Here is a 21,206-nt window from a genome sequence, read left to right as displayed (position 1 = left end):
GTGACGACAATGACATTTTCCAGTGGGCCATCAATGGGGAATCGCAACCTCACATGGTGAAACAGAAAGGGACCAACCAGTCTTTCCAGGAACGGGCCTCTGAAGTCTTGTGTGTGCAGAGAAGTAAATACTGTGTAAGTTCTAGGCCAGTCCGTAGGAAGGTTAAGTGCACGGTCTGTATTTTATTAGTTGTATAACGTTAGTATATTTCCCACTGTCTAAGCTTCAATTTTCTCATGGTTCAGCACAACATAGTTCAAAAACGATTAACGCCTACACCATAGGCCTGTGAAAATAATCACGCATGGTGCCTGTCATGTGGAAAGCACTGAATACATGGCAGCTGTTTTTGTTGCTGTTGTTTCACTACTAATATTAGGAAATGAGAAACAGGGTTTGGAACACTGAAATCCTATCAAATAAGAAATTGTATGCCCTGCAGCACCCAACTGGGTTGTAGAGTCCAAGTCCGACACCTCTAGATACCTGACTTCCCTCACGGGGAGCACACTCCACCCCAGCCCAGCCCACGCTTAGACAAGAGACCTATTCGGCCTCCTGACAGCAAGCACAACCCAGAAAGTGGGCCTGTCAGTGGCCAAATGGTGGGCATCTTGGTAACTGATTTACTGTGACTTGAAAACATTGTAAAGCTTACCTTTATTGCGTTCAGAGTGAATTCATCTTTCGCTTTTCTAAGATGACTAAGATGATTAAATGAGCTTCTATCATCTTTTAAACAGAGATCTATAAGACACAAAATTTTGAAAGAACCAAGGGTATCTGTGGTTAGTTTAAAAATTAATTCTAGTTTATAAAACTCATCATTAATTGGGAAACTATCCATGAATTTAATGCTAAAAACCCTACAACAGTCATTAGAAATATACTGCTATATTAAATAGTCTCTAAATATCACACATGAGAAAACTGAGGCCAATTCTTATAACAAATTACACAATTCTGAAAGGATCTTTTGGATGCTTAGTGATGTTATTCAAGTGATCAGCTGCTGGTTCCTGCCCTGGAAATTCCAGAACCTCTTAAGGTCCCCAAAGTATTTTGGGCCTTCTATATATTTATAATATTTTAATAAGATCTTCTTGGAAGCATTAGTTCTACTGGTTTTCACAAGCTCTAGGACTGGAGAGTGGTATCACTGGAAACTGTACACTCGATAATCCTCAAATATCTCAGAATTCCCACCCACAGTGCGAAGGTGGACCTTGTTCTTTGCCAGGGAGAACTGAGAGAATTTAGATCACAGACATTGCCTGCTTTGGCAAACCTGGCTTCTACACTACCAAAAAGAAAGAAAAACTACCACAAGTCTTTATTTGACTAGGAATTACTGCAAAAATTGCCCACCTAAAGAGACTAAGTATGTCGAGTAGGAAGAAGGAGTCTAGAATAACACGGGACTGAACACATTGGACTTCCTCTCACCCTCCTACCTGGCTCTACTCCCACACTAGGAGGTTCTGGAGCTAGGGGTGAGCTGAGCCTAAGGGAAGGCTTGAGCATTGGGAAGGGCCCAGCAGGAAGATCCGAGACTGGGTCTTCTCCCCCAAGGAAGAAAGTGAGAGACAAAGATAGAAAACAAATGCCTGGAGCCTGATAGGAAAGAACCCTGTGAGGAGCATCAGCATGAGAGAGTTTCGACCCTCACAGGATTCTGACCCACGTTTTCCTCACTGCTCCCTCTGCCTCCCGTGTGGCTCTCCCCCGGGGGGCCCTTCCACGATGTGGCACGGCCCTTCTCTGGGGAAATGTACATCACGAACTGTGTTCAAAGGCAGCCGCCTTCTCATCTGCTGGCCTTACTACATCACAGTAATAATAACATTTATATTTTAAAACAGAGGCCAATATTACTGTTACCAAAACTAGACAAAGACACCACACAAAAAGAAAACCACACACTAGTATCTTCTATAAATATGGATTCGAAAATCTTCAACAAAATACTAGCAAACATAAACCAGCAACACATAAAAAAATTATACACCATGATCCAGAAAGCAAGATTGGTTAAACACTCAAAAATCAATTAATATAATATACCATATTAATATAAAAAAACAAAAACCATAGAATCATCTTAATAGATGCAGAGAAGGCATTTAATAAAATCCAACACTCTATCATGACAAAATCACCCAACAAACTAGGAACAGAAGAGAAATCCCTCTATCTGATAAAAGACATATGTATATAACCCCACAGTTAACATTGTACTTGATGGTGAAAACCAATTACTTTTATGATGATATCTAATGCATTTGCAAACTACATCTACACTACAGCCCATAAGTTCCACCTGTGGGCATCCTATCCCACAGAACTATACACTGTATCACATGGACCTGTAGTGCTTCAGCCCTGCTCCCTAGAAACAAAGTGAATGCATATCGATGGGGGGCTGCCTGAGTAACCGTGGGACATTCACAGCAGAGAACACCGCACAGCCAGGACGGTGAACCAAAGCAATGCAACTGAGTTAAGAAGGGTGTTGGTGAAATTGTTCTGCATGAGAAAAGCAAGAGGCAGAAAAAATATATACATACATCATTTGAATAAATGACAAATCCTATTTGAGGTGTGTGTGTGTATGTGTGTGTATAATGTATGGCTAGGAAGATATATGGATGGCTGTGACCCAAATATAAACATAAGCGCATATGCATGTCATTAGTAAGTTTAGAAAAAAACATGGAAGAACAGACACTAAATTGTTCATAGGGATTACTGGGGTGCAGACGAGCATAGCTGGAGAAATTGAGAAGAACAGCAAGCGAACAATAAAGCAAAAGATTACCTTTCAAGTTTGGGAGGTTGGCTCTGCTCCTCTCGGAAACAAATCCATGGTAGACTGTTCTTAATAGATTTTCTGGGACACAATTTATTGTTGCAGCCACACTTACTAACAAGTATGCTTTCACAAAAGAAAACTTATTTAAGAGATGCTGATGGCCAATTGTCACCAGAATTTGAGGCAATCCTTTATGCATTAATTCATCAAGTGCCTAAGAAAAATGGGGGGAGGGATTTAAAAAGATAAATAAGTAAAATATTGTTTTAGCGAGGTACCATAAATAGCAGGTCTACCGAGAGGAACGTCAGTTCCATAGAGCTTCCTTCCACAGTTCCCCATCAAGCCAGCCTGTGCCTCACAAGCCTAGCCCCGCCACATGATGAGAGTGAACCAGGGCTGCGAGCAAGGGAGGCGACACCTTCAAAACAGAGAAACTGCAAAAGCTCATCAGCTGTGCATGCTGGCCGCTCTGCTTTAACAGGAGTAGGTTAGAGCTATGAGGACAGGAGTGGGAAGAGTAGGTGGATAAGCAAGCTCCCTCAGAGCTTAGATCCACGCTCAATCATTAGGACCCCGCCTTGTGTGTACCCTCAACTTCATGGCCCCAGTCCTGTGTGCACACACTTCCCTGGCAAGAGCACAGCCCTGGTGAAACCTAACACGGAACCTTCCTGGGGCACGCGCCCGGCCGTTGGAGGAGACAGGAGAAAATCATGCAGTCATGGCTGATTCTCCCACTTTAAGTTCCTGACCAAACCTCAGGGCTGCCCTGTCATTCTACATTTTCCCAGTCCACTCATTCTCACTCTCTCCTAGACAACCATCTTCACACTTATCTTGTTTCTCAATTTTAACTCTTCCTCCCTAACGTCCCTCCCAGTGAATGACCTTGCTTTCTCTACTTAACTGAGAATATTGAAGCAAAGTAGTGTCCACAGACCCCACAAATGCCACCATCGCTCCAACCTACCCAAGCACCTGCTCTACCATTCCACCTTCCTTTCTGGCACTTAAGCCACCGACCCTGTCCCCACTGGTCCACTCAGCCATTCTCCCTACATCGTAAATGTGCCTCTTCTACAGCAACATTCCCATTACCACACAGCCATGCTATCTGCTCCGCCCCAAAAAACAAAAACCCTACAACCTGACTCTCTCTCCAGCTACTCCCCCAGTTCTTCCTCCGCTTTACAGCACCACCTAAAGAGTTGTCAATATTCTAATTTCTCTCCTTTCGTTTGCTGATAAACCCACTCCTTCCCTACATTGAAACCCTTTGGTCAATGTCACCAATGGCCTAACTCGACTAACCCAGTGTTCAGTTCTTAGTCCTCCTTTGTCATATTACTTAGAACATAAGACAGCGATTTTCAACCGGTGTGCCACAAGAATTTTGAAAACATTCAATCCCTGACTACTTAGTCGGGGGCACTGACCTCTTTTCCCTTAGATTATCAAATTAAAAAATGACAACGGTCAACACAATAGCCGTCTGGTGTGAAAGAATCAAAATTATACCTGTATTTTTTTCTCAGAGAGGGAAAAATATATTGTTTGGTGTGCCGTGGCATTTTAATAATGGGTTTATGTGTGCCGTGACATGAAAAAGGCTGAAAAATCACTGATCTATAAAACATTATCTCATATGCCAATTAAACTGTCACAGGGCTTCAACTGTAAAATTCATTCTAATTTCAGAGATGTTAAATGTGAAAAAAAATTGCACTTTTGGGACTCAGTAAATTATGGTGCTTGATTCATTAGCAACATTTGACACTATTAATCACTCTCTCTTCTGAAAACATTTCTCTTAGGTTTCAGGCCGCCACGCTCCCTTGATTTCTCTCCTATACTACCGGCCTCCTTGCTGGCCCCTCCAGTTCTCCCCCCTCTCTTAACATGGGAGGGTCTCAGGGCTCAGCCCTCTTCTGTCTCCTCACTCCCTCCCTTAGATGATCTTAATCAGGCCTGGGGTTTTAATTTCATCTACATGCTGATGAAATAAAAGTTTTTCTCTCCAGCTCCAATCTCTCTTCTGAACTCAAGACACATATAATCAATTTCTGACTCAATACCTTCACTTGAATATCTAACAGGTATCTCAAACTGAACATGTCCAGAACTGTACTCCTAGCCAACCCCCCAAAACCCGCCCCAACACATACATGCACACACACTCCAATGTAAAACTCTGTGAGGGCTGGGGATTTGTATCGTTGATTCACTGCACTACAACAGTAGGTAGTACCCATAGGCTCAACAGATTAGCTAAAGTAATCCTTTTAAAACATAAGCAGATCAGACCACACATCTGTTTTAAACCCTCTGGTGGCTCCCCCTTTCTGTTCAGAGTAAGAACCTAACTCACAAAGGCCCTACAAGGCCCTTGCCAAACAGGCACCCTGTCACCTCTCCGACCTCATCTCCTGTGGCTCTCCCATCATCCACACCGTTCCAGTAACACTGGCCAGCGTGTTCCTCACCGTGCTGGGCAGTCCTGCCCCAGGGCCTTGGCAATCACTGTACTGCCTTCCTAGATTATCCTTTCTCCATACTTCACATGACTTGTGTCTTTACTTGTGTCAAATCTATTCACAAATACCACCTCAGTGAAGACTAACCCGATCACCCCATTTAAAGTCACAACCCCCAACCTAGCCCCACATTTCTTGTCCCCTTTATGCACTGCTGGGTTCATTTTCCCCCACAGCATGGTTCACCTTCTAACATACTGTATCATTTACTTATTCATCATGTTTACCTATATGTTTATTACTAGTCTTGCCCACTAAAATATAAGCTTCCCAAGGGCTTGGAGTTTGTCTGTATTGTCGAGTACGTGTTTATTTGACAGTACCAGAATAGCACCTTGCCCACAACCAGCTCTTATTATAGATTTGGTGAATTAATATAAAATGCAGAAGCTGGGGCTGTTTATTCTAGAAAAGAAGGAAAGTTGCTTTATGTGAACTCAAAGAAAAAAGTTCTCATTGTTTTGGGGGCATTTGAGGCACTGCTGGCAGCGGGAGGTCTGCTGCTATTGTTCATTCTCCTGTCCCAACCCCTCCTAAAGGGGGAAAAGGAGCATGGGCTGAAGAGCCAGCACGGGAGCAGCGCCGAGCCTGAGCTGCAGCAGACTGTTGGACGAGGAAAGTGGCTGGTGTTCCGGGTCTAGAGAAAGCCCTGCAGATCGGTTGGGGGGATGGGGGAGAGGAGTTTTCTCTTCTCTTTTCTCTTCCCAGCAGTGATTTAATGAGTCTTGACAATTACACACAAACACTTGAGAATCAAAAGAAGATTAATTAGAAAATGCTATTTAACACGCCTTTCTCTCACTCTATACAAAAAAAAAAATTCAAAGTGTAATCTAAAGAGTCTTAAACAGACCAACAGTTCTGTTTTAATTAAGTAGCTAATAGAAATCAGTTTCCCATTATTCTATGAGTCTCTTTTTGTTTAAAAAGAAATGATAAGGCAGACATTCTTTTTAGATCCCCAACCACTCCTTAAAGAAGCATTTTCAGGATGCTTTGGAATTTATGACTGGAAAGAAATAAATATTCTTAAACATCCCAAGATCTTGGAACACTAAAATGAAATATGAATATGTATTTATATCTTTCTAATACCAGCTCTTTCATTTCAGGCAGCTTGCTTATAAATTAAACTTTAAAGCAAAAACAATGAATCATCTGAAGCATAATTATATGTAAAGTTTGTGAAATAAAATGAACAATAATAGAAAAGTAATAAGGCTACATCTAATAAAAGGTAGATGCATTCTTACTAAAATTAGGAAAAGTGAAAATAAAGCAATGCTGAAGAAGTGTCTCTCAAAATTATTTAATGAAAAAAATACCTTACTCAATAAAACAGAATGCTGTTTCCTGGCATTTAAAAAATTAAAACGATCTGCCCTTGTCCACATGCACGAGCTGTCGCCTGGGAGGATGAGCCCCGTGCCTGTCCACCAGCCCTTCAACAGCAATTGCACCACCACCCTGTGCTCCAACACTTTCTAGAAGACTGACTGCCAATAGCCCTCAAATGATTATTTCCAGTTAGCTAAATACTACTGGGTCAAAAGCTTACAGCCCAACATTCAATTATTGGCAAGAACAAACACAGTGAGATGGGCAGTGTAGCCCTCTCTTTGTAGGAAATGTCAGGGAAATGGGAGGAGCTGCGATCTCCATGGTGGTAATGGCAGTGCAATATGTAAGTGTATCAAAATACCATGTGTACACCTTAAACTTATACAACGTGATATGTCAATTACATCTCAATAAAAATATGTTAGATAAAAGAAGAAAAGAAAAACTTCCAAACCACTGGCTGAAAGGCAGTCTCAGACTGGGGCAAAGGACAGGAGTAAAAGCTGGGTTGAACAAGTGGGCTATTGTAAAATACACAAAATCCTGTTCTTACAATCAAGGTCAGCCATTATTGTGTAGGTAATCAAGGCAAATATCAAAGTTAGATACTTGATATGGCTAGATGAACAAACAATACACATGTGTAATCAAAAAATTTAGGGGCAATAGCTGATATTTGCCCAATCTGAAAACCAGATCAGTTTGGGTCCAATCTTACCTCTGGCCTCAGCATTTTGAGAAATCAAAGAGCGTAGTACACAGAGGATTTTCAAAAACAAAGATTACAGCTACCGAATAGGTTGAAGTGACTCAGAAATTATCCACACTACATATCCAATGTTTATAAACTACTGATATCCTTACCTGTATATTTTCTTTACTAGTAAGAGGCTTTCCTGAGTCAAATGATTGAAAGACCTGTCAACATACAAAATATTAACATTAGAAACAAAAATATTAAGCGTTCTTTTAAACAAAACTGTTAATGTGTTCTAAACATATTTTAAATATCATGTTTATTATAAAAGTACTACATGTTGTAGTCAGAAAAGACAAGAATAGAAGAAGAAACTAAAAATCACAGATAAATCAACCTTTTTAGATTGTCAATCTTAATATTTTAATGTCTTTTCTTTTTTGATGTATTTTATTTATTTTTATTTGTTAATTGTTGTTCAAGTACAGTTGTCTCCACTGAATTTTAAAATTTTACATATTGATCTATATTCCTTTTCACTTACCGTTACATCGTAATTATTTTCCCACCTCATTATTCGTAAACTTCAGCCTAGTGGCTAGGCAACGTCTGTCCCCTGATGGTAGCATAATAACTTCACCTCTTCCCCACTGTTAGACATCGAAGGGGACCGCGTCCCACCCCTACCCCACCATCTAGTCTATTTAAGTAACACTGGCGACTGTTCTGTCTGTATGTCCGATTACCACCTTTGGAGACATCCCCAGAAGCAGAATTACAGGGTTGTAAGACAAGAATATGTTGAGAAAACTGAAAGGAACTGGCTTAACTTATACTTCTACCCATGTTGTATGAAAATGCCAGGATTACTGACCTGTTAACAGCATTGAGTATTAGCACTTAAAAATACCTTGGCCAGGCCTGGCCAGTGTGACACCGTTGGAGCGTGGTCTGTAGACCAAAAAGTCACAGGTTTGATCCCCAGTCAGGACACATAGGAAAAGGCAACCAATCAAAGTTTCTCTTTCTCTCTCTGTCTCTTCCTTCCTCTCTCCACAAACAATGCAAAATTGTCCTCAAGTGAGGATATATATAATCTTGGCCAGTTTGAGGTTAAATTGCATTATTCTTCAGAATGACTCTTTTTGTGGTTCTTTTCTTTTTTAGTGAATTACCTAGTAATATGTTTGGCTCTAAATATTGTATAATGTTACACAAAGAAATATTCAATTTATTTGCCACAGGAGACTGCTGTATCATAGATGCGGGTACATTTCTCTGGGCACAGAAGACCCTTTATGAAAAGTGTCCATCGTAGATGTCAATACTGATGCCCTGCTCATATGTCCTCGGTCACCTGGAAGTCACCACCAGCAGTTTTTGTGGATAGGTCGCTCAGCTATGGAAGGTATCCTACTTCACCTGTGCCTCATTGCTCGAGGGCATTCTGTGGCCACAGGAGCATTCAGGAGAGGCCAGAAGTACACAGAGTATCCCATTCCAGTGAGGGACAGAGACGGTTCCAGTAGGTCTCTCTGAGGGTCCCAACTGCCCGCAGCAGGGACCTCATCAATGCCGCATGGAAGGCTCTTCCTTCTGTCTCTGTCAGACTTTCCCGCTCACTCGCCATTCCTCCTGGAACTACCTCCCAGAAATGCTATTTGCTTCCAAACCTTTGTCTCGGGATCTGTTTTAGCAGAACCCCTAAACCAAGACATCACAGAAAGCTCTTATTGAAAGTGTTGGTAGTATTTTAATTTTTTTCCTTTTTTGAAGATATTCTTTATCTCCTGTAACATGTCGGAAAATGCATAACTGAATCCAGGGGGAGATCTTTGGGGATATAACTTGAAGAGAGTTGATGGGTCTTGATAGACTTGGTGATGAGAGCAGAACCTCAGTGAGTATAATGTTAAAAGAGAATGTTTCAAAAGCCCGTGAAAAGTCCAACAATAATCTGTAAGACTTTTTCAGACAGAGCAGGTCCTCGAATTACATTGTTTCACTCAATGTCACTTCATCATAATGCTGATGAGGGAAAAATGATGGATTTCCAGCAGGGGCCACTGTCTGTGTGCAGTTTGCATGTTCTCCCCACGTCTGTGCGAATTTTCCCTGGGGACTCCGAGTTCCTCCCACATCACAAAGATGTGCATGTGGGGGTAATAGGTGTGTCTAAATTGTCCCAGTGTGGGTGAGTGTGGGTGTGTGAGTGCAGCCTGTGGTGGAAGAGCTTTCGGTCCAGGGTAGATTCCCACCTGGCACCTGAGCTGCTGGGATAGGCTCCAGCTACCCATGACCCTGAACTGGAATAAGCGGGTTGGAACATCATCATCTTATTTGTTTTTATTCATCTTTCTTACATGTATGTAGAGCTCATATTTATTTTAATGATTAATATTAGATGTGGTTTGAGTCTTCATTTAGAAGTTTGGTGACATTTGTTTTTGTGACCAGAATTATGCCATGGGAACTTACCTCTTCCTAATATCAATTTTCTTATGATAAAATTGGTTTCAGGATACATTGTTGCACTTAAAGTTGCAATTTCTAAGAACATATCAGGTGACTTTAAGTGAGGACTTACTGTACTTCTTTGACAACTGAAATCTGATTCATTGATTCTCTTTAAACAACTGGCCTGCAGCCTGACAACACTGGCACCTATTAGAAGCCCTGAGCACACTTCCTCTTAATTACACTTTTTAAACTCCCAGTTGAAGCTGTAAAGCTGCAAATTAACTTTGAAGAAACAAAATTTGAAGTCACAACCCCTGCAAGACAATGCACCCACACTTTTGCCTTATGATAACTAGCTGATAAAAATGAAGTTTGGAATTTACCTTTCAATTCTGGCTTCAGATTATTTGTTTATTTTGGTGAAAGCGGTGACCACTGACAACTCTTTCTTGTTTCTCATGCTGCCCAACTGGTTTCTTCTCCTTCTCTTATTCCTGGATTCTAAAGGTAGCTGACCCTAAGGGTCCATTGTCTGACTCCTACATTTTTCATCTACTTCAGTCCCCAGCTGATTTCATCCAGTTCCATGACTGGAAATCTCTGTGCTAATGATCCCAAATTTACCTGAAGCCCCAACCTCTCCCCTGAATTCCAGAGCACATATGCTCTGCACCTACCAACTCCGCCTCTCCCCCTGCGTGTCTAGGAGAGATCTCATAGGTAACCTGTGCCACCCCTGCCGGAGCAGTATTCCCAACTTCAGTTCATAAAAACTTCCTCCTACCAGTTGCTCATGTTGAGCACTCTGCAGTCATGCCTGATTCCTTTCTCTTACATCCCACATTGAAACCATCATCCGCAAATGCTGCCAGCTCTACTGTCACAATGCCCAGAAATGAACCACTTTTCTCTCCTTCCACCACCATGCCCCACCCATGGTCACATCTCACTCAGATTATGTGCAAAGGTCTTCTAGCTGATCTCCCACAGTCCCTTATGCTTATCCACAGTCTAGTCCACAAACAGCAAGCAAAGTGGTCCTCTGAAATTTAATTCCTATCCCGTCATTCCTCTGTTCAAAGTTCTGCAAGGTTTCCATCTCATTGAGAGTAAACTCCAGCCCTGGCCAAGGCCTATAGGTCTTCTAAGACCTGTTCCTGGGTCCCACCCTCTTCTCCTCCTCTTCCTCTCTATTCCAGCCTCACCTATCTCCTTAGTTTTCCTTAACCGTGGCTTGTAGGAATCCCCCTCAGGGCCTTTGCCGTGTAGCTCCTCCTTTTTGGAAGATTGTTCTCTCGGATCTTTCACCCTCAAAACTCCCTTATTAGAAGGACTTCCCGAACCACCCTCAATAAAACAGGCACCTGCTGCTCTGGACACTCTGTCCTCCAACCACAGCTGGGTTGTCCTCACAGCGCATCACCACCTGACATATATTTATGTGCTTAACATGCTCACTGTTTGCCTCCTTCCCTAGACTGTCCAAGAGTAGCATGCCTCCAGGAAGGCTATAACTCTACTCATCTTCACACTGTTCTGTCCTCATGCCTGGAATAGCGCCTGTATTCAGTAAGCTCTCAGTAAATATTTAAATGAGTTAATGTACGATTTTAATGACAAAATATAAACCATTTACTATAGGGAAAGGCTGTTGACTGAGAAGCAAGAAAAAGAAAAATACTGCTAATTTTACTGAGGTAAGAAAATAAATTAATTCATGTCACAGAAAATGAACAGCTGATTCCTCCAAAGATAAACAGATACATGTACACACACACACACACAAATGCATGTACCCGATGCCTATTGAAGGTCCCTCTTAGGATTTTCTGTAGATGACCTCACACTTACCCTATTACAGCAAATTACAGTGCTGTAGCGGTCAGACTGAGAAATAAGCAGGTGTGTTTCAGGGGAATACGTTAAAGTAATTAATGTATTACATGTGCATATAGTGTCAGCTTAAGCAAGTAATTTTCAGGACTTACAGCCTATTCCCCAGCTTGTTTTAGGTACTCCCAAAATGAATCCCAGCAGCAGGCATCTACCGGTCTCACTCCTCACACACTCAGTGTCCCCCAGGAAACGGACTTGTTACCTCCTTCTATTTCCTGTAGTGTTGGCCCACGAGAGTCCAAGTACCTCCCTAAAACAAGATCACCCAGTGATTCCCAGATCACCCTGAAAACTAAAGCAGAGGAAAGTCATAGTTCACTCTGATTTAAATATAAACGCCCGTATTCAGTTTTAAGGATGCCTCAATTATCTGATTTACAAATGCAAATTAAGTAAGCCAGGTAAAATAATCTCCCAAAATCAAAAAAGAGTAGACAAAGTAGAGGAATGTCCTCTCCCCACAGAAATCAGAAGAAATTGGAAAACTACATGCTTAACTCTCTGATATAAAGTATACTACTCAAAAACATCCAAATAAAACATGAGGAGAAACTGTGCTAAGAACACTAATCTGAGCCCTGGCTGGTGTAGCTCAGTGGATTGAGCACAGGCTGTGAACCAGGGGGTTACTGGTTCGATTCCCAGTCAGGACACCTGCCTGGGTTGTGGGCCAGGTCCCAGTGGGGGCCACGTGAAAGACAACCACACATTGATGTTTCTCTCCTTCTCTTTCTCCCTCCCTTCCCCTCTCTCTAAAACTAAATAAATAAATAAATAAACCCTTTTTTAAAAAGAACATTAATCTGAAATTATAAGATTAGCCCCAAAAGTCTACAAGGTAGTGGCTGATGGAGGTGTCTACTGAGGCCGTCGGGATCACTACAATGCAGAGCCAGAATTTCCCTGTAAAAACCTACACCAAGACCACACACCCTCCCCCCAGGACACCTGCCACCGCAGACAAATGAAACTTGTGAAAGCCTGGTGACAACTATCATCAGGCTTAACAAACAGGGCTGCAGAGCCAGAGACTTGTCAATACACCTTTGGGGAAGTGACCCCTGGGAGTTAGGAACACAGCCTTCAAAAGGTGAAGAAATAGCTTTGTATCAAGTCAACAGGTTTACCTTCACTTTCACGCTGGTCTTAACTCCGGCAGGTATTAAGGAAGGCATGTTTTTTCCATAAAAAATCTGGGACATCTCATGAAAGGCTTCAGAAAAGAATCTTAAATCTGTAAGAACTTCAATCTTTAAAGGAGAGAAAAAAATTAAGATTTTTAAATTAAACAAATTTTTACTTTAAAAAATTAAAATTTTAGAGAAAAATCATCTACCGAGATCCAAACTTTGTGCTTAGTGTCAGTAACGTGTTACACATTAATGTTTGGTAAGCATGGGTGGCGGAGACACCTGTGTCTGCGTGAAGACAGTTCCCACGTGCGAGAGACCCAGCGGTGAATAAACAGCAGCAGGAGACTACTGAGAACAGCGGATGGCTGTCGGATGTGGCTACTTCATTAGAGGCAAACACACGAAATATGATAAGCATGGAAGAGTTCAAAAATAACGGAATGCTGAACTATGATTTATAAGAAAAACAAAACAAAGACATTCCTGATGTTCTCTAACACTCCAAGGGGAGTCCCACAAACAGGGAGAGGAACTCCACAAGACAGAGACAACTATTCATTTTCTTACCCATAATTAACGGGCACTGTCAATTTTAAGGACATATACTTACCATTAATTGGTAACTATATATTGTGCATGCTTATTTTTAATATAATCCAGCAGAACTTTTCATCAGGAAATTATAAGAAGAAAAAAGTTCTTGATCAAAAGCATTCATTCATTCATTCATTTAACGGGTTTATTGAGCACCTCTTATGCATCAAGCGCTCTTGGAGTTGACATTCCATCAGAATGTGTGTGTGGCTGAATTTAAGTGACACATAAGGATGTACACAGTATGACAAGGGATTGAAGGTACTGACAAAATTGCTATTTTCAAAACCATGGTCAGGAAGAACTTCTCTGAGGAAAGTATCTTTAAGAGAAGATTTGGCAATGATGTAAGGGAGAGAGACACATGAAAATCTGCTGAGGGGACCTCGAGTACAAAGGTCACAGAGAGGCAGGAGCAGTGTGGGGGGGCCTGGTGTGCTCCAGGAACAGCCGGAGTAGCGGGAGCTTAGGGAGAGAGGGGAGGAGGACTGGGAAATAGGTGTGAATGGGGGCCTGGACACCAGCGCGGGGAGACTTGGGGTTTTATTCTCCGGGTGATAAGAAGTTATAGGAGAGTTTGAACAGGGCAGGGCCCTAACCTGACTTATATTTTGAAAACATCTAGTGACTTCCTAGAGAATAGAGAAAGGTAAATTGCAGAAGCAAGGAACGATATGCAAAAGTGGATAAAGATGATAGAAATACATATATAATAGAACAAGAAAATTCAATTTATTTTGACGTGTATACCCATCTCTCTCTTTCCCCTTAAGCACAGTCTTAGGAATCTCAAGGGTGTACAAATTTTAAATAAATGAAAAGAAAGTAAGTTAGGGAAAATGAGGTGTGACAATAACATGAAAATAAAACATAAAAAGTCAGGAGAATATTTTTAGTGGAGAAAACTTCTTGTCTGTTGAGTTGAATACTTTGGTTCTTGCCTCAGACACCTTGGGCTCTAACCTCCCTGGTGTCATAAAATACCCAAGCAGGCATCGGGAGTCACGGGCGCTTGTCCAGACTCCTAGATGGACCCTTCCCGTTGCCCCTCAGAGGAAACGGTCCCTCGTGTCCGTGCGCGGGTGCTGTGCGCGGACTACCTGTAACGGGTAAGGCTACTTCTGGTTTCAGTTTATCAGGCCAATCAGGCCACTCGAAAAAGTAATGTTGGTGATAATAGTGGACATGTATTTTCGGAAATGACCAACACTGTGAACACAAACAAACCAGAAGGGGAAAAAAATCTCCCCACCAATCAACCCTTCACTCACACAAACTCAGAACCAACGACACCCTTTCCAGGAATGTTGGATATGTGGAGAGTAAAAAATCTTTCAAGATGTGGGCACTTCTGAAGTGAAGGCGAACCAGCTGATCGTAAAGCGGTCTTACCGCTTTCCTCGAAAGACACCAGTGCACTGAGCTGAACGGCGTGATCTATTGCTGTCTGGCTTGTCAAAAAAGCAGCACTGTTTGCTGTTCCCTGGCGACGACTGTTCTCCCTTCCCACTCGCTGACCCCAATGTGCCCCAGAAAGGTCGGGCCAACTCTGCTCACACAGGCTGTCACTCCTTTCCTCTGTGCGATGCACTGGTTGCACTGGTGAGTTCCTGCTAAACGCTAAGGAGGGTGTGGACAGAAGGCATTTGATAACTGTCTATAGATTTTAAATTCAATTCAATAATTAATTAACTGAATATCAAGTATGTGAATTTATTACAAGACATTATACAGGACTAAAAGATGAATAAATATAGACCCTAGCATTCAAGAATTATGCAATCTTGAAGAAAGCATTTTTTTTTAAGGAGAGAGAAAAGTTTTATGCATTTTTTTTTTAAAGTGTTATTGAAATTCAAAAGCCGGAGAAGTCTTAAGAGTTTGGTAACTCAGAAATGGTGATCCAGAAATGACCATGGCTGGTGACGAATTATTTATTCCCAAATTAAAATACAACATCTTAATAGTCAGCACTGACTTCCTCTTAGGGAAGGTACTTTATTTAGAAACAGAATGTGATGGACTATTTGGGTCTGAAAACATTGGCTCAAGGCCAGGATCTGGATGGAGAGAACAGTTTCAAGGGAATTCTAATTTCCCCTGCTTAGAAAACAGGAAAGATTTGGGAAGAAGGGTAGAGGGCATTTCCCAAAAAGGAGAAGGAGGTTCCTGTCAGTCATCTGTGGGAGCCCACTCACTGCCAGCTGCAAGAGCTGACAGTGCGCATCGCGTCCCAATTCCACGGTCAGTCATGCCCACTGGGTGGGCTGAAGCGGGCTCCAGGGAGAGCACTTACACCGCGGAAGTTTCAAGTGCCACGAATCAGAACTCATGTTTTAGAGTGAGTTGTGAAACATGCACCACCACACAACTGCTCACCAAGCTACAGGAGGGGAGGCAAAGCGTGAGATGTTGGCCAAGAAATATTTTAAGATCAGAGATGCCAAATATTCCATTTCAACTATTTATTTTTTAGTTTTTTTTTCATTTTCACAAACTACTTTATTGATGTAAATGGTTTGTTTTTCCTCATCTTAAGATTTCCTATGCTCCCAACTTTCAGAAAAGTCCGACATGGAAATAAATGCCTTGTGTTGTGTGTGTGAATGCATGTGTCTCTGTGTAATATGGTACAGGGTTGTCATATTCCACATTAGAGATGAGGATATGCAGAACAGGGGGCAAATTTGCTGAATTTTGACGTGACCCATGCACAACAACTTCAACAAAAGTAGGAGCGACCACAGATGACTGGGGAAGGGGGAGGAGAAAATGAGGTGCTAGAGGTTTCCACTCCACATGGGGGTCAAGCCAACTGCACGTGAATCTTAAAGGCAGAGAACCTCAGCTGATTCCTGGGTTCCCTAGTTAACTGCAAGTTAGTGCCCGTGCGTTTTGTCACTTCAACTTTCTGCACAATTAAGTGTGGTGAGTGCAAGGGGGAGGGAGTGGGTGGAGGTGGGAGAAGGTATGGAGGGATAAATGGTAATGGAAAAAAATACAATAAAAAAGTAAAAATAAAATTAAAAATATAAAAAATTTTTGAATTCTTGTATACCATAATATACATATTCTTGGGGAAAAAATGCACAGAAACTGCAGAAAATGGAATCATTAGTCCCAGACTTTCAGGAAACAGTCTTTCAGAAGTGGTGATTCCCAGACTGACTGGTGTTGTTGGCTGAGCCTTGTCACCAGGTATAACTGTTCCTCACTTTACTGAGGCCCAAGCGTAAAATTATCTAAACCTATCTAACTGGCTTGTTCTCACACTTTAGTACAATGCCAGGCAAGTCTTTTTAATATCAACATACCCTATTATTACCAGCTTATTATTGTGAGTATTAGAACAAAATTAACTCGTGACAGTATCTTTAACAGTTCAAGAACATCAAACGTCTTAAAAATTTGAAACATACCTTGAGGATTCTTGCTTCTAGATTTCTGACCAAGTCCTGGCAAATTCCAGAAACAAAATATTGGTACAACGCAAGAAGAGGCAGAATCTACCAAAAGAAAAATACTTTATTTTAAAAAAGATTTTATCAAGTTAATAACCTAATAATAAAATTTAGACAAATAATGTAGGGGATGTTATATAAAATAGTGATTTTTTTTCTCCATGTTAGATTATACTGTTTGAAATAACTAAAATGGTCTCCTAGCATATTTTTCATAATTTTATCAGAACTTTAAAGTGCTATCAGGGACTTACAGTTCCAAGTAGATGCCACTTGGTACACAAACCTTAGGTTTCACATCTTTTAAAAATGGAAAAGTAAAAATGCACTTAATTATCTTCCTTGAAAAATTAATTAAATATATATATAAATTACTGAAGTCTGTGAAAACATTCTAGCAAATAGCTATCAAACAAATACAAAATGTAAAGCACAGAAACTCACATCCATGTCCCTGATGGCTCCTACTTACTCATCTCAACATCAGCTGCTATTTTTCTTCAATTAGAATATCTCTATCGGAAAAATAATATTGGGTTGGCCAAAAAGTCTGTTTAGTTTTTTCTGTAAAAGACACATTTTTCATTTTCACCGAAAACTTCATTGATTTGGATATTTTGAGTACGTTGGCTAACTCCTACATGGTATAACTTTGATTGTTCTCAATTAATGTCTCAATTTGATCACTATCAATTTCAACTAATCTGACTGTGGAGCATCATCCACCAAGAAATCTCCAGCATGAAACTTCACCAACCACTTTTGACAGGTTTGATCGGTCACAGCACCTTCCCCACACACTGCACAAATTTTTTGTGCATTTCAGTTGCGTTTTTACCTTTCCTGAAATAATAAAGCATAATATGCTGCAAATGTTGCATATTTTCTACCATCTTCAATATTAAAATGGCTATACAAAAATTCATCAATTTTGGTAAGTTTTTAAAAAATACATGCCGATATGACAGCTGTCACAATACAGTCTAACAAAATTGTTTCAAATGAAGTTAAAGACAACTAAGTTACTAGAGCCATCGTATGGGGAAAAAAACAAACGAACTTTTGGGCCAACCCAATATTTATAACAGGCCTGACACATTATATCTATAATGTGTCAGGTACTGTTGAGTAAGAAGGGAAAAGAAAACCTAAAAAGTCACTCTGTGCTTCACAGAGCACAGAGTCTACTCATTAAAACCCAAGCTTACTCCTCACGTGACATTTTTATTTTCCTATAATTAACACCAAAGTTCAACTCTCCTTGAAATCTCACACACATAAGTGAAGGCTTACAGACCATCAATATTTCAGTTGACCCAGCCACTCACTGCAACCAGAGACAGGTGTGGAGGGGAGAGTTTTGCCTAGACTTTGGAACAGCTCCTCCTGATCTCCACTCACAACTGAAGCTCACCGTTCCTACAACTGGGCCCTGCCCCACTAAAGGGAGATGGAGCAAGGAAGATTGAGATTCCCATTAACTAGCAGACTATTTCCCATGACTCCATAGCAATGGGTCCCAGAGCAAATTTTATATGTGACAGCAGCTTCCTTAGCTACTAGGTTTTTTCAGGACAGTAGTATAATATAAAATGAATTGTTTTACATCCTGCAAGTTCAGCTAAGAAAACTCTTGTCAGCCAATTGGCAACTGCTAATAGCAACAGTTTTAAAAAGGATTAGAACTCATCATAAATGTTTCAAACATTATACATTTTCTACAATTACGTACTATAAATATAACAGAATACCTTTTTTCTACAATTAATGCAGCATAAAACAATGAGCTGGCTATTACCTTTGAGATGTTCTTTTGTTTAGTGAGAAATAAAAACACCAGTTTATTGCTGCCAATTGCTCAATTATTCAGAAAAATGTTCTCAATTTCTTATGCTTCAGAGGGAAAAAGTCTCATTTCTTGTCCAGTGCAGTCATATGTATTATATATGAATATGACTAGGCAGCTAAAGGTTGCCCAGGGGGTAGAACTATTTTCTTTTTTTTATTTTCTAAATCCAGAAATGAATCCCCTTAACAATGAAAGGAGCACCATTTTGTTATTTTTTTCTAATAAACAATTTCTTGCCAAATCTGTCAAGTGTTAAAAGCATTTATCAAGCTCTACACTTTAACACATGACTTTATAATTTAACAACTCATATCAGGGAGAAATAAATCTTTTCAATATAAGGAGAGAGTATGAATTTAGCACAAGAGAATAGAAAACAATATATAAGAAAAGAAAGTAGGTATGAAAGTTATGAAGGGAAAAAAGCAGAGAGACAGAACAGATATTAAGAAGCAAACAGGGAATTAAGAGATATGAAAGTAGAGGAAAAGCATATGGGAGGGAAATATAAAATGACCAAAAGTTAGAACACACTAACTTGTTTTAAAAAATGCAATCAATTTCAAATTTATGATACATATATTGTGGTTTATTTACACAAGGGAAAAAAAAAGAGTTGTACTGGAATTTTGTAATTTCCTGGACTATGAAGAACTATCTGTCTTTTACTTAGGATGCAGCCTTAACAGAGAAAAGATGAGATGCAAAGATAATTTTTTTCAATAAATAGTCTCATAGTTTTGTTATTAATATGACCTGCATGACAATTCAGAGAGTAATATGTGCACAAGATTCCTCTGTTTGAGGCCAGTAAAACATTCCAATGAATTTCACCAAATACCTTAAGGAAAAAAAGGTAAAACAGAGTAAAAAGAAAACCAAATCAAATAGACATTGCTTTCGGATCCAAAATGCAATGTAAACAATGATATCAGCCCTGGCTGGTATGGCTCAGTGGATTGAGCACTGGCCTGCAAAATGAAGGGTTGCTGGTTCGATTCCCAGTCAGGGCACATGCCTGGGTTGCAGGCCAGGTCCCTAGAGGGGAGCATGTGAGAGGCAACCACACATTGATGTTTCTCTCCCTCTCTTTCTCCCTCCCTTTCTCTAAAAATAAATAAATAAAATCTCTTAAAAAACAATGATATCAAAAAATCTTAATATGTTTTATTTTGAAGTACAGGTAAGAATCTTATAGAGTTAAAAGTTAAACAAGAACTGACAAAATATGAACAAATTTTGAAGAGTATAAGGTAAGTGGGGCAAAAATAAATACCACGGTGAATTAAGATTCATTGATTTTACCAATTACTTACTACTATATTTTGCTTAGCAAAGTGCAGTTCGCGTATAACATAATACAGACTTGCAACTACAGAGCAAATATCGGCCCTGTGTACATCCGAGAAGAGCTCGATGCCTGGGAGAAGCTGAGTGATTTCATACTGAGCATAGCAACGTTCAGCTTTGGGATGTGGAAGCGTGGTTCTAAGCAAACCCTGAAAATGAAAAAAGGTGAAACAAAGACTTATACACTGCATTTGCAATAATGACACAGAAAGGTAAGTACATGTAGCACTTCCTAAAGTGCTCAGCTCATGCCTAGCACACTCTACCCTGTAATAAACAGTACTTATCATTGTATAGCATCATCATCATCATAGGCTCCAAATGTTCTTATCACTCAAGATGTGCCTTTTAAATTCCATCGTAATTGGATAATTATTTTCAGAAGAAATTATCATTATATCAAGTTATCTGTTGAGGATCAATTTTGTGTTGAATACTATTGGTAAATTGTTTAGTAAAATACTATCTCATTTAATCCTTATTTATCTGATCCATACATGGATTATTATATCTCACCAATGATATAACTGAGGTTTAAACAACTTATTGAGGTCACTCAGCTAATGGTGGCAGAAAGAAGATACAAAGGTCGTATCTTTTTAACTAAAAAACCTATGTTTTTCCACTCTATCAACCTATAAGTAGAGGAGATAACAACTTATGTCAGAAGTATAAATCAAGGAGAGATAATTCTGAATCTTAAGTGAATTAATTGAAAAGGTGATTATTTTAATTTGACCAATATTTCTTAAGTAATTTATATGACCAACATTGTACTAGATGTTGGGAAACAAGATGAATACACAAAAATAGAATTTTACATTTAGGAGTGCATCTTATGCTATCTTAAAAAATTAAAATTCCTTGATGATAAATGCATTTAAAATTATTTTAATGTGAACATCAGAAAGAATTTCATCAGGTTGCTCACTAAAGTTATAAGGTACCTTACTCTAAAATGCTAGACAGTTGTTTAAATTTGTTTTACAAAGTTGCTTTAAAACCATAAAAAGAATTAACTGGGCTGACTACATGCACTGATTTCTGCCATTTTAATAGTGAGCTTTGCAATCCAT

At 40.0% G+C, this 21,206-nt stretch overlaps 1 protein-coding gene across 7 annotated transcripts in view; it reads right to left on the bottom strand.

Moving 5' to 3' along the window:
• The window catches only part of CFAP54 (cilia and flagella associated protein 54), a 245,242-nt gene that overhangs the window by 77,909 nt on the left and 146,127 nt on the right, over window positions 1–21,206 (bottom strand). For all 7 annotated transcript variants that reach the window (XM_053921909.2, XM_024579348.3, XM_053921907.2 and 4 more), the window contains 6 exons: window positions 20,097–20,279; window positions 16,890–16,976; window positions 12,871–12,993; window positions 7,555–7,608; window positions 2,819–3,026; window positions 659–747 (listed from right to left, as the gene is read on the bottom strand). In XM_053921909.2, the coding sequence (XP_053777884.1) occupies window positions 659–747; window positions 2,819–3,026; window positions 7,555–7,608; window positions 12,871–12,993; window positions 16,890–16,976; window positions 20,097–20,279 (744 nt within the window). The remainder of the gene's footprint in view (window positions 1–658; window positions 748–2,818; window positions 3,027–7,554; window positions 7,609–12,870; window positions 12,994–16,889; window positions 16,977–20,096; window positions 20,280–21,206) is intronic.

The sequence above is a fragment of the Desmodus rotundus genome, chromosome 3 (genome assembly GCF_022682495.2).
Source record: "Desmodus rotundus isolate HL8 chromosome 3, HLdesRot8A.1, whole genome shotgun sequence".
NCBI lineage: Eukaryota > Metazoa > Chordata > Mammalia > Chiroptera > Phyllostomidae > Desmodus > Desmodus rotundus.
This window is presented reverse-complemented; position numbering and strand designations above follow the sequence as displayed.